General features: G+C 43.6%; 1 protein-coding gene across 9 annotated transcripts in view; it reads left to right on the top strand.

Moving 5' to 3' along the window:
* The window catches only part of tradd (tnfrsf1a-associated via death domain), a 26,160-nt gene extending 11,502 nt beyond the window's left edge, over window positions 1–14,658 (top strand). For 6 of the 9 annotated variants that reach the window (XM_070897885.1, XM_070897883.1, XM_070897889.1 and 3 more), the window contains exons 2-5: window positions 2,590–2,734; window positions 6,120–6,388; window positions 8,407–8,659; window positions 11,557–14,658. In XM_070897885.1, coding sequence (XP_070753986.1) covers window positions 2,599–2,734; window positions 6,120–6,388; window positions 8,407–8,659; window positions 11,557–11,852 — 954 coding nt within the window. In that variant the 5' untranslated portion in view covers window positions 2,590–2,598 and the 3' untranslated portion in view covers window positions 11,853–14,658. Of the gene's footprint in view, window positions 1–5; window positions 147–1,243; window positions 1,452–1,578; window positions 1,722–2,589; window positions 2,735–6,119; window positions 6,389–8,406; window positions 8,660–11,556 lie in introns of those variants that run through there. The other 3 variants (XM_070897884.1, XM_070897887.1, XM_070897890.1) reach the window with 3 other exon arrangements.

Genomic DNA, 14,658 nt, shown 5'->3' with positions numbered 1-14,658 from the left:
GGCTAAATTACAACAACTTGCATTTATATAGCGCCTTGAACGTAGTAAAATTTCTCAAAGTGCTTTACGAGCGTTATCTGACAAACTTTGACACTGAGCCACATAAGGCGCTATTAGGACAGATGACCAAAAGCTTGGTCAAAGAGGTAGGTTTTAAGGACCATCTTGAAGAAGGAAAGAGTTAAGGAGGGAATTCCAGAGTTTATGGTCTAGGCAGTTGAAGGCATGGCTGCCAATGGTAGGGTGAAGGAAACTAGAAATGCTCAAGTGGCTAAAATTGGAGGACTGCAAACATCCCCTGGGGGGGGAGGTGGGGGGTGGGGGGATGCTGGCAGGGGTGGTGTCGTAAGGTTAGAGGGCTGGGGGGGGGGGGGTTGTCAGGCTGTAGGAGGGTGGTGGTTGGAGGGCTGGGGGTGAGGGAGTTGTATGACTGTAGGATGGTGGTTAGAGGGCTGGAGGCTGGGGGTTTGTAAAGTTTGAGTGGAGGGGGTTGTAGGGTTAAAGCCTGGAGGAGGTTACAGAGATGGGGAAGGACAGGCTATGGAGGGATTTAGCACTAGGATGAGATTTTTAAATTCAATGTAATAAAATGGCAAGAAATTTAAAAAATGGACCTATTCCTCTCTAGGTGTTTTTTTTCAATAGATTATTGGGTGCCTTGGTCCTTCTGTTCCTCTGTAAAGGGAGCAGTGTGCAACATGCAGCTCTTCATCTTTAAAATTTGCAATTTTCTCCAATTAACAAAACTTTAAAGTGCCTTGAGCGGGGGAAAGGCGAGCTTCTCTTCTCGTGGTCGCGATGCTGCTTTTAACGTGGACAGCTGAGGGCAGGCACTGACTGCAGCCTGATTCTCCCCGGCCGAGACAGCATGTTGTGAAGGGCCGGGCACTTCTTGCACTTGTGTCCGAGGCAGGGGACAGCGCATCAGCCGGCCCAGCTGCTCTCTGGAAAGCTGAAGTGTTTTCCCCGCTGGGAGCGGCGCGCTGCGTTGTGTGAGGCAGTCCGTGTGTGCACATCGCCACACTGCGGGCTCCCGGCCCCCGCGGCACTGCCAGAGTCCGCACCGACTATAGCAGGGCAGAGGATAATTCATACAGCGGCTCTGTTTTATCACAACAAATAGCTTGGGATCAGTAAGCCTTTTATTTAACATAAAGAGCATGCCCCAGCATCCCGAAGGGGCAGTGAGAATTGCGATTTGCGTGCTTGCTCTAACTGAGCCCTCGGGTGGAAAGAGCATTGTCTGCCCGAGGCGGGAGCAGGAAGCTTGCTCCATTTGGTTAGCGGATGTACCCAGAGCAGGAAGGTGCCTGTGAAAACATCAGGCGTTGACGGAGCTTGGAGAGGGAAACTGAAAATCCCAAAGTGCTGTGGCCGGATTTGATTTTGCAAGTTTATTGCTGGATCCTGTACTTGCTCAGGTGGAGAGTGGGTTTGGTGAGGAGACACGGGTGCGTTTTGACCTGCTGTATTCGTGGCTGCTCATTGTGGCTGTTCAGTTCTAGGTGTGGGAGAGCTGAGGGCTGATTGGCAGTGGCGAGTCACTGACCTTCCACCCCAAAACACCAGCCAGAATTCAGTCTGGGCGGATGGAGGAAAGTCTTTCCTTTCCGTGGGCCCTAATGTTTCCCATGTTGACATGGGATCGGGCACTGGCAGACCTCTTTTTCAGGTGTGGGCCGCATGGCATATGTTGGCACTGATTGGATAATATCGCTCAGGTAGGCCACAGCATGGCTGGTCAGCGATGCAGCTGATGATATGGCAGGCGAGCCTGAGGTTCAGGCATTCTCTTGGTACAAATTAAAAACAATGTTTTTAGCTTTATTATTTCTTGTGACTGGTATTTAAAAATATATATCTTACTACTGTGTTTCATTTCATACTCTGATCCTTCCGACTTGCTGCAGATATATCACAATCCTGGGAAGCACCCCCTGGGTGATCTGCTTCAGCTTGCTCAGGGTACTTGTGCAATCACTTGTCAAGTCTGGTAACGTGCTTGGCTGTATTATTGGGGCTTATAAATAAGAGCTTGGGTTTGACTGAGCCTCGATTGCACAGTAGCAGGCTTTGGCCTACACAGGACATGGAGGCTGCCGAGTCCAATTTTCGGGGGGCCTATTTTTCATTCAAGGTGGAGAAAAGTTGGTACATTTTTAATATTCTGCCCTTGAGTGCCAGTGGTGTGCTTACTGAAACTAATATACATTTGCAAATGCGCAAGTGGTACATTGAAGATTGGAGAAAAAAAAATTCTAAATACAAACCATTCATTAAATGTAAGTGAACATATTAAGTTTTCTAGTGGCAGAGCTTTACCAATGCACCAATCTCTTCTATTTACATTAACCTTGGGGCTAATGATGCACTCAACTGTCCAATCTTGGGCAACCCTCAGATCTCCAGTAGCTGAAGGTTTTAGCTGTGCTTGTGTTGACTGGGTGTTGAAGGACTTGTATCTCACCGATCTGTGCGTGCGTTCTGACCCACGCTCTACTCCCTGGGGCGGGGTGGGGGCTGGGTGGTGGTGGTCAGTGTGTGAGACAACCTCACTGGTTTGGGTGACTTCTGTTGTGTCTGTTGCAGTGGCTGAGGATGGACTCTATGGCTCCAGCCTGGGTGGGTAGTGTGTTTCTCTTCATCCACTCCGACAAGATGGATCTATCGGCCCTCTACCAGGACCCACCGATACGGCTGAAGATTTATAAAGCTCTGAAACTGGCTCTTGCAGGTATGGTCTGACTTTCAGTTGTCTCTAATGAAATAATTCTTGATTTCTGTGTCGGTTATTATAAATAAGTTGGCCTGCAAGGTGCTTTCCCTGTTGGCCGTAGAGAGACTTTCCGTAGTGGGCAGGGTGTCACTGAGCGAGCTGATTGGTCCATGGGATACGTGATAAACTATAAATCAGTCCAAGTTTAACTCTGCTTTCAACAAGAAGAATGAGAGGTGATCTTATTGAAATGTATAAAATTCTTAAGCTGCTTGACCGGGTTAATGCTGAGATGTTTCCCCTGGCTGGGTAATCTAGAACACTGGGTCACAGTCTCACAATAAGGGGATGGCCATTTAGGACTGAGGTGAGAAATTTCTTCACTCAAAGGGTTGTAAGTCTTTGGAATTCTCTATCCCAGAGAGCTGTGGATGTTCAGTTGTTGAGTATATTCAAGACAGAGGTCACTGAATGTTTTGGGAAGAAAGGGAATTAAGAGGTATGGGGATAGTGCGGGATCATGGAATTGAGGTAGAAGATCAGCCATGATCTTGTTGAATGGTAGGGCAGGTTCGAAGAGTCAAATGGCCTGCTCCAGCTCCCATTATGTTCTTGTGCATCACTATAAATACACTCCCCACCCAAAAGCCATGTATTCTCCTGGGAGAAGTGAAAAATCATGCAGAACCCAGGACAATTGGGGCCAAAAACACCTGGAAAATTCCTCACTGATCCCTTTAGGCAATCTGGCCCTGATTAATGTTATAGATGACCTTTCTTTTGTACGAGGTGATCTCTGCCTCATCCAGAAACAGGTCCAGTTCTCTCTGAAGAAATTCAGTGAATCAGTGTTCACCACGCAAGCCAGCATCCTGGTCCTGGGAAAAGAACCACCTCCAGACATCTAACCTAGTTCTGGCCTTGCATAACTTGAGATTATGACCCCTGGTCCTCCCTAAGCTATTTAGTTGAAACAAACTGTCTACACAAACACAATCTACTCCCTTCATCATCTTATAAACCTTGGTTTACAGTTCCCTATATGGTGTAGAGTTCCAGCCGATCTTGGTAACTAGATTCTTTAAATTAGGTATTAATCTTGTGGCTCTCTTGTCTACCCTTTCTAAAGACTCAATATCGGCAACTATGTGAGGAAACCAAATCTGGACACAGTGTTCTCACTGAGGCCTAACCAGGACAAAATTGTAAGCTTTATCTTGTAGTCAGTTGTCCTGTAAATACACCCTCGCACCCTATTCACTCGGGCTATCACTTCATGGCATTGTAGAGAAGCTTCTCGTGCGGTACCTTACCAAAAGCTCTTTGGAAGTCTAGGTAGGCAGTGTCTGCCGAGTTTCCCTTGTCCATTATCTTGGTGACTTGATTTGGAAGAATGTCTGCCTCTTATAGAAAGAGAGAAAAGGAAATAAAGTCTGACAGCAACAGAGCGATTCAGGAATGATGAGAGATTGTGTTGGAACTAGCTGGAGAACGAGGGAGATCGACAGAGTGGAAAATGAATAAAGATAGATAGAAAACAAAGAATTAGTGGGTGGTAAGCAGGGAAACGTTACAGAAAGAGAGTTTCTTTTTCTTTTTGGGAAATGTTGTAAAAATGTCCAGTTTCTCTTGCTTCCTGAAAACCGTAACATGCTGAATGGCAATTTGGCTGTTTGGTTCCAGCTTTGAGTGGCTGGGGTCAGTTAGCTTCTGGGTGGGCAGTTTTCAATGTGTTGTATGGAATGAAATTCTCATGCATCTGGGTGAAGAGAGTTTGAAGTAGCCAACACAGTTTTCAAAAGGGATGATCATGCCTTACAAACCTGATGTAATTCTTCGAGGAGGTAACAAATATAATAGATGGAGGTAATATAGTGTACATGGACTTCAGAAACCCCTTTGAAAGGGTACCACATGGGAGATTACCAGCGATAAAGGGGTAGGAATTATATTGAGAGACTAATAAAAATTGGTTAGAGGGGAGAAAACATAGTAGGAGTTCAGGGCAACTTTCCAGAGGAATGAGAAGTAGATGGTGGTATGCCACAGGGTTCAGTTACAGGGTCACTTGTGTTCACTGTGCAGAGCAATGATCTAGATATGAGCCTAGAGCAAGTGGTGTGAAATTTGCAGTTGATGGAAAAATAACGGTACACAAAAGCAAAATTTGACGTGTTGTCAGCCTTTGGCAGTTTGGTTCCAGCTTTGAGTGGCTGCGGTCAATTAGCTTCTGGGTGGGCAGATGCTGGAAATCTGAAATAAAAACAGAAAATGCTGGAAATACTCAGCAGGTCAGGCAGCATCTGTGGAGAGAGAAACAGAGTTAACGTTTCAGGTCCATGATCTTTCGTCAGAACTGGAAAAAGTTAGATGTAACACATTTTAAGCAAGTGTAGGGGAGGGAAGTTCTGTGATAGGGTGGGAGGTGATTAAATGACAACAGGGAATGATGGTGCAAAGCTAAAGGAGATGGTAATGGGACAAGTAAAGAAACAAGATGGGTCTAGAAGAGGTATAAATGGGAATGGCAGAATCATCAACAGCTGCCATGTGAATAAATAGGGGCAGAGGTTATGTTCTGAAATTGTTGAATTTGATGTTGAGTCCAGAAGGCCGAAAGATATATAAAATGGGGGAAACAGGCTAAAAAATGGCAGATGGAATTCAATATCAGTAAGTGTGAGGTGATACTTTTTGTAACGGCAGTAGTTTTACTCTGAATGGAAAATAGGCTTGGTGTGTGTAAGAGCAGAGGGACTTTGCAGTCCAGGTTCACAGGATATTACAGGCAGTACCTCCAGTTGATAGAGCGGTAAAATAAGCTAATTCTAAATTTTATCACAAAGAACCGAATATGCAAGCCTAGAAGTAATGATGAGCCTATATAAAAAGACCTCATTAGAGGTACTATGTGCCATATTTGGCTCCACACTATAGGATGCTGTCTGGTATTAAGGAATACAAATATGAAGAAAGACTTGATGATAAATTGGGTCATTTTTTGTTAGAGATATGTAGATTACTGGGCAACACAAGTGTTTTAAATTATGAAAGAATGGTACAGGGAAGATAGAATCACTGGTGAGGGGCCATAGATACGAGGTTAAATGTAAGAGATTTAGAATGGAAAGCAAGAGAAACCTCTTCACACACAGTTGTGAGAATGGAATTCAGTTACAGGGTTAGTGGTTGAGGCAGAAATGTCAACATTCAAGATTAGACTGGATAGGTGGATGAAGGAAAAGGAGAACAGATGAGTAAATGAGGTTAAAACAATTTGCTGGTATGAAGAGTAAATACTGACATGGGCTGGTTGCGTCGAATGGCCAGTTTCCGTGTCTTATATATTTCTATGTGTTTAAAATTTAAAACCCCAAACTCCTCATTTGCGATTCTTTTGCAGATGCCACTGGCGGTGGAGGAGGTTATGAAATCCTGAAAGTTTACGAAAGTGTCTTTGGACTCCAACTGAAATTTACAGAGGAAGTAAAATGCAGGAAGTTTCTTCACAGTTACAAAAACGACAAACTTCATCAGGCTTTAGAGTGTCATTTTCAAAACCAGTCTATCCCGAACACAGCTTTCACAATGGAGCTGAAGGCTGGTATAGTGACGTTGGATGAGATCCTGAATGATCCAGACAGCTGCATCAGACACATCAAAGATAATGAGGTGGGTATAGAATCATAGACCGTGCAGCATAGGAGGCCATTCGGCCCATCATTCCTGTTCTGGCTGCCCAGTTTAGTCCCACACCTCGGCTTTTTCTTCATAACCCTGCAAATTAGTCCTCTTCAACTACATGTCCAATTGCCTTCATAAATTTCCTACGGAATCTGATTCCACCACCCTTTCAGGTAATGTGGTCCAGATCTTAACAACCCTCTGTGAAAGAATTTCTCCTCATTTCCCCTCTAGTACTTTTGGCAATTATTTTAAATCTCTGACCTTTGGTTACTGGCTAGAGGAAACCGTTTCTCCCCACTTGCTCTATCAAAACCCCTCATAATTTTGAATACTCTTCCCCTTTGCTTTCTCTGCTCTAAGAGGAAAAATACCTGCTTCTCCAATCTCGCCACAATGCTGAAGTCCCTCATCCCTGGTATCATCTTGTCAAATCTCTACCCTCTTCAAGGCCTTGACATCCTTCCTGAAGTGTGGTGCCCAGAATTGTACACAATACTTCAGGCTGGGGCCTGACCAGAGATTTGTAAAGGTTTAGCATAACGTCCTTGTTTTTATATTCAATGCGCCTATTTACAAAGGGTAAAATTAGAGAGCAAGCATTGTCTTGCAGGTAAAGGATTTAAATGTCAGCCAAAGCTCAGTGATTGCACTTGTGTCTGAGTCAGAGGTTGTGGGTTCAGCTCCACACCAGAGACTTGAGCACAAAATCTAGGCTGACCTTCCAGTGCAGTACTGAGGGAGTGCAACATTGTCGGAGGTACCGTCTTTCGGATGAAAAGATGAGCGTAACAGATCCCACGGCACTATTTTGAAGGAGAGACCTGGGGCTATATGTCCACAAATATTTGAAGGTGGCAGGACAGGTTCCGAAGGCTATTAAAGAAGCATGTGGGCTCTTTGACTTTTTTTAATAGAGGCAGAGTACAAAAGCAAAGAAGTTTATAAATCTTTACTTTGTTCAATTCTGGGCACCACACTTTAGGAAGGATGTCAAGGCCTTGGAGAGGGTGCAGAAGAGATTTACTAGAATTATACCAGTGATGATGGACTTTAGTTATGTGGACAGACTGTAGAAGCTGGAGTTGATCTACATAGAGCAGTGAAGGTTAAGTGGAGATTTGGTAAGAGGTGTTGAAAATCATGAATGGTCTTGTTGGTGAATAAGGATAAACTGTTTCCTGTGGCACAAGGGTCGGTAACCAGATGACACAGATTTAAGGCGATTGGCAAAAGAACCAGAGGCAACCTGAGGAAACCTTTTTTACGCAGCAAATTGTTGTGTTGTAGAATGCACTGCCTGAAAGAGTGGCGGAAGTAGATTCAGTAGAAACTTGGAAAAGGGAATTGGATTTATATTAAGACAATTTTTTTATCTAGGTCTATGTAGAGTAGGAGAATGAGATTAATTGAAAAACTCTCCCAAAGAACGGACATGGGCACGATGGGCCGAATGGCCTCCTGTGCTTATCATTCCATTGACTGTAAAGCACTTTGGGATGTTCTGAGGACATGAAAAGAGTTACATAAATGCAAGTCCTTTCTTTTATTTGCTTTAATTGATCAAAAACCGTGTGATGGATATGTGGAGCATTGTACATATGCTTGTAAAAAAATAAAGTTTCCTCTTGGAATGTAAAAAAATAAAGTTTCCTCTTGGAATGCGGCTCACAGCCAATAAACAATCACTGGCTGCTGATGTGCCAATATTCAGTATCTTCATAAAAGCAAACTAGTGCAAATGCTGGAAATCTGAAATATAAACAGAAATTGCTGGAAACACTCAGCAGGTCAGACAGCAGCTGTGGAGAGAGAAACAGAGTTAATGTTAACTCTCTTTCTGTCTCCACTGATGCTACCAAACCTGTGTATTTGCAGCATTTTCTGTTTTTATTTCAGTATCTTAGGATGCTGGAAGGAAAACCAAGCCTTATAGTCTTTTGTTCTCCTGTATGCAATTGACCCTGGCCTTTTTTAATAATTCAGATTTTTAACACAAATTTCAGCCCAACCACCTCCGCGACGATGACATTAGCAGATTGGAGGAAGACATCAGGCGATTGGTACTTGAATACAATTCAAACTGCCAGAGCTCTGGGACACTGTGTGGCATTGATGCAGAAATCACATCAGCACCCTCCCCTCTATCGCCATCCTCTCCGCCTTCGAGTCTGTCTCCATCTTCTTCATCTTCCATCCAAGCAAATGGGAGCCCATTGCGCTCGACTGACAGTTTTGAATTTCAAGGTGTTCTATTTGGTAAGTGTTGACCTCCTCAAGTCTGCAGTTATGGAAAAATAAGCATAGTGTAATGAGGAGCCATTGCTGTCATTCTAACTTAGTTGGCCTCCTGGATTGTCACGGTGCAGTGGTCCACAGGTTTTTTTAATGCTATTTTCTTTCTAGTGTTCTCCCCTCCTGCCTTGACTCTTGCTTGCTTACAGTTCCATGGGTGCCTGCAGCTCTCTGGCATCTCGTCCAAATGGCCATTCTTAGTGTGTGAGTATTGGAGGGCATCCTTGCTGAGCATGATCGTACCCCCATCTGATATCCAGGTACCAGCACCTTCATGTGCATGGCATTGAATGCAATCAAAAGGGCTGCTGTTCAGTTTTCATGTTGGGCTATATATTAAATATTGTTTTAAATGTGCACCATGGTTTTTGGAGCCATGTTGTGTAACCCCACCATGTTCTGTAATACTGTGTCTCATGGCTGCTACACCAATTTAATTAACGAAGTTAAGTATTCTTCAAAGGATAATATCGTCAAGTGATCTGGTACGTTTGTTTTCACCATTACTCAGTAGGACCCCTGTGCCCTGCAGTATGTGTGACTGCAACTGGCACAGCACATGGGCCTGGTTCAAGGTCGATGCAAATGCTGCTTTTGAGCTTTCTGTAGGAAGTACAGGTAAGGCATGGGGATCCTCTTCATACAGTGCCTTGTCTGTGGCCCATCCTCCTGGCACATTATCTGTGATTGAGAGTTAAATGTTCAGGGTTTGCTGTAGCTCGGTTAGCTTCCACAAGCAGTCTGTGTCTCCCAATGAACCAATATCTGTTAAGTTACAGCTGTCATCATATCTGCAATGACGTGCCCCAGATTGACTGAGTCTCCAGAATTGACAGTTGCCCTTTTTATTGCGATGTTGGCTTTTGCCAGTCCGATCTCGCAGCCTTAAGTCCATTTAATCCACCCTGGCAGACGTCATGGCATAGTGATCTATGAACATAAGAATATAAGGAGCAGGAGTAGGCCATCTGGCCCCTCAAGTCTGCTCTGCCATTCAATAAGATCATGGCTGATCTGATCTTGGCCTCACCCTCCACTTCCCTGCCCGCATCCCATAACCCTTGACTCCCTTATCATTCAAAAATCTGTGTATCTACCTTAAATACATTCAAACACCCAGCCGCCACAGCACTCTGGTGTAGAGAATTCCAAAGATTCACGACACTCTGAGAAGAAATTCCTCCTCATTTAAATGGGCGACCCCTTATTAAACTATGCCCCCTAGTTCTAGATTCCTCCACATCTACCCTGTCAAGCCCACTCAGAATCTTGTACGTTTCAATAAGATCACCTCTGAGTGGCTGTGTCTTCCCAAGTGTCGGGGTTAATATTGCAAGATTTTAAGGTGGCTTTTACTGTGTAACACACCATCACATCGTTCTTGAGTGTCTGCTTTTATAAGAATAAAGGCATTAATGGCTGGCACTGGTGTTGAGAGCAAAATTATAATCAGCTTGTGAAAAACATTGAACATTATTATTTGAAATAAAATGTATAATTTTTGGGGGGGTTTAATGAGCAATTTGAATCTTGTAAAGCTGATCCAAGGGTGCCTCAGACACATTCCCTCTACAATCTTCAGACTTGTAAAACACAAGCTTGCCACATTCTCGGGAAAATTAAATTTCCCTTAGCAGATCATAGGATGGAATTGTGTTTGTATTATTATATTTTGGATTTTTCCTCTCGTTAGTGACCAATAAATGACTCGTCCATTCTTTGGACTTTTCCTTCTATTTCTGTGCTTGGTTTTTCTATCTAGATTGTCGGATGCAGAAGGAGATGTATTTTCTTCAGTTATTGTAAACTTTATTTCCCTCTCCCAAAACAAAAACTGAGCATTGTTAAAATGTTCCTACTGGAATCGCTGGGCTGTGGTGGTATGGTCGGGATTAAGACCAGTGCCCTTGGAGTCCAAATCTTGTGTATTACTTCCTCAGTCTTTGATCATTTCTGTAATTACATAGAAAAATACAGCATAGAAACAGACCATTCGGCCCAACCAGTCCATGCCAATGTTTATGCTCCACTCGAGCCTCCTCCCATCCTTCCTCATCTAATTCCAGCAGCATAACCCTCTATTCCCTTCTCCCTCGTATGTTTAATCCAGCTTCCCCTTAAATGCATTTATACTATTTGCCTCAACAATACTCTGTGGTAGCGAGTTCCACTCTCTGGGTAAAGAAGTTTCTTCTGAATTCTCTGTTTTTGATTTCTTGGTGACTATCTTATATTGATGGCCTCTACTTTTGCTCTTCTCCACAAGTGGAAACACTCTGTGTCTACTCTGTCAAAACCTTTCAGAATTTTATAGTCCTCCATTAGGTCACCCCTCAGCCTTCTCTTTTTGAGAGAAAAGAGACCTAGCATGTTCATCCTTTCTTGATGGGAATGGTCTTTATCTTTTTTTAAAAGTGAGCTTGGTATTACCCAAGTTGCTAGTTCCTGATTTACCTCGTCCTCTATTCAACCAGAGTGCTGTGGTTGCCCATTGGTGGTTTGGTTTCTTCAAAGTTTCTTAACCAAAAAAACAGACTAAAGGCAGTACTTCACTACACAATGCATTGGGTTGTCCAAACAGCTAGTAAGCCTGGTAACTGTGCTGCCGCCAGGCTTCTCATTTTGAACACTGCCTGAAACAATTTTTAAAGGTCAACACAACAATACACCGAGCATGGGAAAAGCCACAGGGACTGTCCTTCCACACACCATGTGCAATCCGTTCCCCAGAAATCTTGCTTTCCTTTTTTAATTAACCGGTGTTAATAGTTAATTCGGAAAAAGTTAGCACGTTGAAGTGGATTGAATTTGTTTGAGCCAGTTCAATCATGTAGATTTGTTTTTTTATGTTTCCGCCCCAGATGACCATGTTTTGAGTGGACAGGATCACTACATCTTTGCCAAATTTGTGGGCAGGAACTGGAAGCAGGTTGGCCGCATTTTACAGAAATCCTGCCGAGGTCTTCGGGATCCCACCATCGACAACATAGCTTTTGAGTACGAGCGGGAAGGATTGTATGAACAGGCATACCAAATGCTGCTCAAGTTTATCCAGTGCGAAGGGAAGAAGGCTACGATGAGTCAGCTGATCAGAGCTTTGGAGGAAAGTGAACTGGTCGGAGTGGCTGAGCAGTTGCTGAACACCTCGAATAATTAATTAACTAGGAGATAAGTGCATGTAAGGAAAGGCAATGCAATATTTTCTGATGAGGTGCAAAACTGAAGGGAGATTGTGGGCTGGTGAAAGTTCTATTTCTTGCATCATTCTTTCCGATCAAATGTCTTAATCTCGTCATTTATGACTGAGGTGTGCAATGCATTGGAGGAAATCTGCTTCCTTCTGTGTTTAAAGCCATTTATTTTTAGAACAATCACTTGAATCTAGTTCTCATTTTTACATATATCATATAATATTTTAATGAGTGCTATCCAGTATTTTCTGCATTGGGTTGCAAGCCAAGATATGTATGTATTGTCAGATTGACAAGTAGTCATTGAATCTTCTTCAGAACTGTTAATTCTGTTTTCTTTTTAACCTGTACAGTTATGGCGAGAGACCACTTCTCGTGCAGCAATACAAATTTTTATACAATCTCTTTTTATTATCGTGACGGGGACCAAAAATGTTAGCTGTGCTCTGAATTTGTTTTAAAGTTGCTGGCCACTTTTTTTCAAGTTAACATGAGTTCATGAGATGAAGGTCAGCTGGTTATGTGGAATGAGTTTGGGCCGCCTCGGCCTGGCGGACAGAGGCCTGCAGCACAACGTTGTCCAAGAGCAGGCACTAATATTCTAATGTCACTCTGACAGGCCCAAGGATGGCGGGAGATGGATAAAATAACGCAGGAGCTGGTACTCTTCTGGGATTGGGAATGAGGTGCCTTGTTGGGGAAAAGTAGAGAGCTTTTACTCTGCATCTAGCTGTGCTGGAGCTCTCCTGGGAGTTGGGCGCTGACACTGGGTGTTTGAAATGGGAAGAGTTTGATTCCCCAGCACTAGCATCCCTCACTTTGAGCACAACTGTTTTTTTTAAATTAACATGTAGACATTAGGATTGAGACACCTGTTCTCCTCCTCCCTACCCATTAGAATCTGCTTTCGAAACAGCTAAAATCTGAATGATTCATATTATCTGACATGCTCATCCCTGAGCAAGCTAGTGTTTCCCCAAGGCCACAGATAGATTGGATGGGGCAGTTTCAAATTCATGATTTAAAAAGCAAATCCCGCATCTTCCTGAGATTTGCACACCAGCAGCCGGTGCAAACTGTTGGCTCCATCCTCTCAATCGCTCGCGCATGAGCCAACTGCCCCCTTTCAGTTTAGGACTCATCCCTGCTTGTTTGTTTAAAGCATATGAAGAAAGAAATCATGGGCATGGCCCTTGATCTTTCGCTGTCATAGGTCGATTTGTATGTGGAATGAAATCCCTAAAACACCAGTGAAATTCCCAATTAGTTAAAACTGAATTTGACGTATTCAGTCCCCGTAGATCAGTGGCCCAGATCATAGACCGAGAAGGAAGCACTCGAGCTGGCAACGTCCGATGCTGTGGCTCCTTGATGGGGAAAATTGCTCAAAAACAAAGACCTTGTAACTAATGAATCTTGAAGTTTTTTGGCCTCTTCACTCAATACTCTGTGAAGTATGGTAATGGACTCCCTCTAATTGGTGGTAGTGATTCCTGTGGCATCTGGTTTATTGTGCTATTGTGGGAGAGCCCCAGAGGTTATGGTTCTTTTTAATGAGTGAGAAAGTTTGCCGGAAGATTAAATGGAGCTGTACACAGGAAAGTAAATCCTAGGGAGTGTTGCCCTGTAGTGTTTCTATTCATGCACGCATGCAATAATCTCCAGTCCAGAGGGCACCAAGACAATCTGTTTTTGTGTTGCGTGATGACCAAAATCCAGGAGGTACTCAAAACCAGCCTATTCTGACATTGCTTTTTTTTGACCCTTCCATCTGAGGAAGTGACTTTTTCCTGCCCTCAATATCGATATTGAAACTTGAGATCAGCTGTAGCTCAGTGGGTAGCACTCTCGCCTGTGAGTCAGAGGGTTGTGGGTTCAAGTGCACAACCCAGAGACTCGAGCACAAAATACAAGCTGACACTTCAGCACAGTACTAAGGGAGTGCTGCACTGTCAAAGGTGCTTTCTTTTGGACGAGACATTAGCCGAGACCCCATCTGCCCTCAGGTGGCCGTAAGGCATCCACGGCATTATTCAAGGAGAGCAGGGGCGTTCTCCCGGTGTCCTGGCCAATATTTATCCCTCAGCCAACATCACTAAAAACAAATTATCTGATCATTATCGCATTGCTGCAATACCAGCCATCCCATGGGATCCCTGGGTGAGTTTTTCAATGTAGTGCCATTTAGATAGTTTTATACTAGGAACTAGACTGTTACAGTCCAAACACATTTCACATAGCACTTGAGTAGATAAAGTGGACTTTCATTGCATCAGTCTGGGCTGGGTCTGAATCCAGATCCCAAAGGGGAAAAGTCTGCCTAACCTCCTGCACTATCCCCACTCTTTAAAGCAATGTGTCTCAGACTTTGGCAGACTTATTTTGAAATCCCATTTCTTTATCCTCTGTTGGACCATATGTGTTTTATAATTGTCTGTTTCCTATTCAAACTGCATTTATATATACTTGTCTGCCGCCTCGTCGTACTGTAGGTGTTTAGAATACTCATTGAGACGCGATCTCAAAGCCAATTAGTGCTCATTTTGGTATGTATATGGAGAAACCCATGCTGTATTCAGGAGATTCTCCAAACATGCAAACACATTTGCATGGCTGCATCTCCATCTTCATTTTTGCTTTTTCCCACTTGAGGCTCAGTGGGAGAAAAATGTGTCGGGTACTACGTATCTTTTAGTTTTAATGCTGGATCACCTGTACAAATACAAACATTTCATTTACATGTAAGGAAATAAATCTTGGTCTATCAAATTA

The sequence above is a fragment of the Pristiophorus japonicus genome, chromosome 13, assembly GCF_044704955.1.
Source record: "Pristiophorus japonicus isolate sPriJap1 chromosome 13, sPriJap1.hap1, whole genome shotgun sequence".
NCBI classification, from domain to species: domain Eukaryota; kingdom Metazoa; phylum Chordata; class Chondrichthyes; family Pristiophoridae; genus Pristiophorus; species Pristiophorus japonicus.
This window is presented reverse-complemented; position numbering and strand designations above follow the sequence as displayed.